Genomic DNA, 1,201 nt, shown 5'->3' on the forward strand with positions numbered 1-1,201 from the left:
GTTCCTGAGATATTTGCATCAAATTCCAGGATGTCCACCAACATGTGCAGGAGTTCCCAGGTCCCCAAAGCAATGACAGAGGAGACAGACCATGGTGGGTGGCCCTTAGAGTCCAAAAATAACTTAACTGTATACACTGCACACTTTTGGAAAATTGTATTTATTTATTTCTTTTCAGAAAGGGAGGGCTTTGGTTGAAATTGCTAATAGAATAACAGAGGTCACTGGAGTAAGAACAGAATTCTGAAAGCATATAAGAGCATGACCCACTATTAGAGATTAGCTGGCCCTCTCTGACAGAAACACAAATAAACCTGGGCTTCTCACAATTCTTTCCCCTGAAGCACAGCTTCTCAAACCTCACCTGAAAGTCTGGCTTCCTCTGTGACCATGGACTTTCCAACCTCTGAAATCTGCATCACCATTTCCACCTACCTGGGGAGACAGATAGTGACTTTTTACTGCAAACATCCCAGACCTCCTTCATTTGCTCCAAAAATGTGACCAGGACTGGTTTAGAAACAACAAGACCTATGTACAAAATAATAATAATAATTTTAAATAATGTCTCAATTTCAAATCCATTTTGAGCTCAGGTAAAAAGTCGATTATAAATTTAAAATATACTAGAAGATAATTTTCCACTATCCTGTTTCCTGATACCACCCTAATCATTAGAACATGCAGATTTTTCAGATAATGAGCTGCCATGAACTACAGTTCTCAAACCCTTCATTTTCTACAGCATATAACCTCCAAGTTCTCCCTTGTGAGCATCAATTTCAAAGTCTACAGTACAAAGTAAAGTCCCCAAAAGATGTGAAACAAAACAAAGTCCTGGGGTGGAGTAGAAACTCGGAAGGAAATCATTCTCACCCAGGGAGACCAGGTTGCTGTAGTTCTCCAACATCACATCCGAGTACAATGTCCGCTGACCTGGGTCTAGACATTCCCACTCCTCTTGAGAGAAATCTACTGACACGTCCTTAAAGGTCAAGAATGGCTGATGATTAAAAAAAGAGATGCACATTTTTTAACAATGCATGGGAGAGATCTCACTGTCATCTAACATGAAAACTGTTAGAAGTGGTTTTGACCTAGGAGATATCCTGCATCATTCAGTAAGGCCACTTTGACCCTCTAACACTCTCCAATGTATTCGGTAACACGAACAAGTGAGGATAATACATGTGCACAAATC

The 1,201-nt window shown here is 40.2% G+C and overlaps 1 protein-coding gene across 1 annotated transcript; it reads right to left on the reverse strand.

Annotated features, from left to right (window-relative positions):
* Positions 1–422: 422 nt before the first annotated feature.
* LOC119003296 (putative protein ZNF720) lies at positions 423–1,030 on the reverse strand (the record flags this gene model as incomplete). Its single annotated transcript, XM_037069562.1, has 2 exons — positions 877–1,030; positions 423–531 (listed from the first exon to the last, which is right to left on the reverse strand). Coding segments are annotated over exons 1-2 (263 nt in total), but the record flags the coding sequence as incomplete, so codon positions are not given.
* Between the last annotated feature and the right edge of the window lie 171 nt (positions 1,031–1,201).

Source organism: Sturnira hondurensis, unplaced genomic scaffold (assembly GCF_014824575.4).
Source record: "Sturnira hondurensis isolate 20B ecotype Veracruz unplaced genomic scaffold, ASM1482457v3 Scaffold0018585, whole genome shotgun sequence".
Taxonomy (NCBI): Eukaryota; Metazoa; Chordata; class Mammalia; order Chiroptera; family Phyllostomidae; genus Sturnira; species Sturnira hondurensis.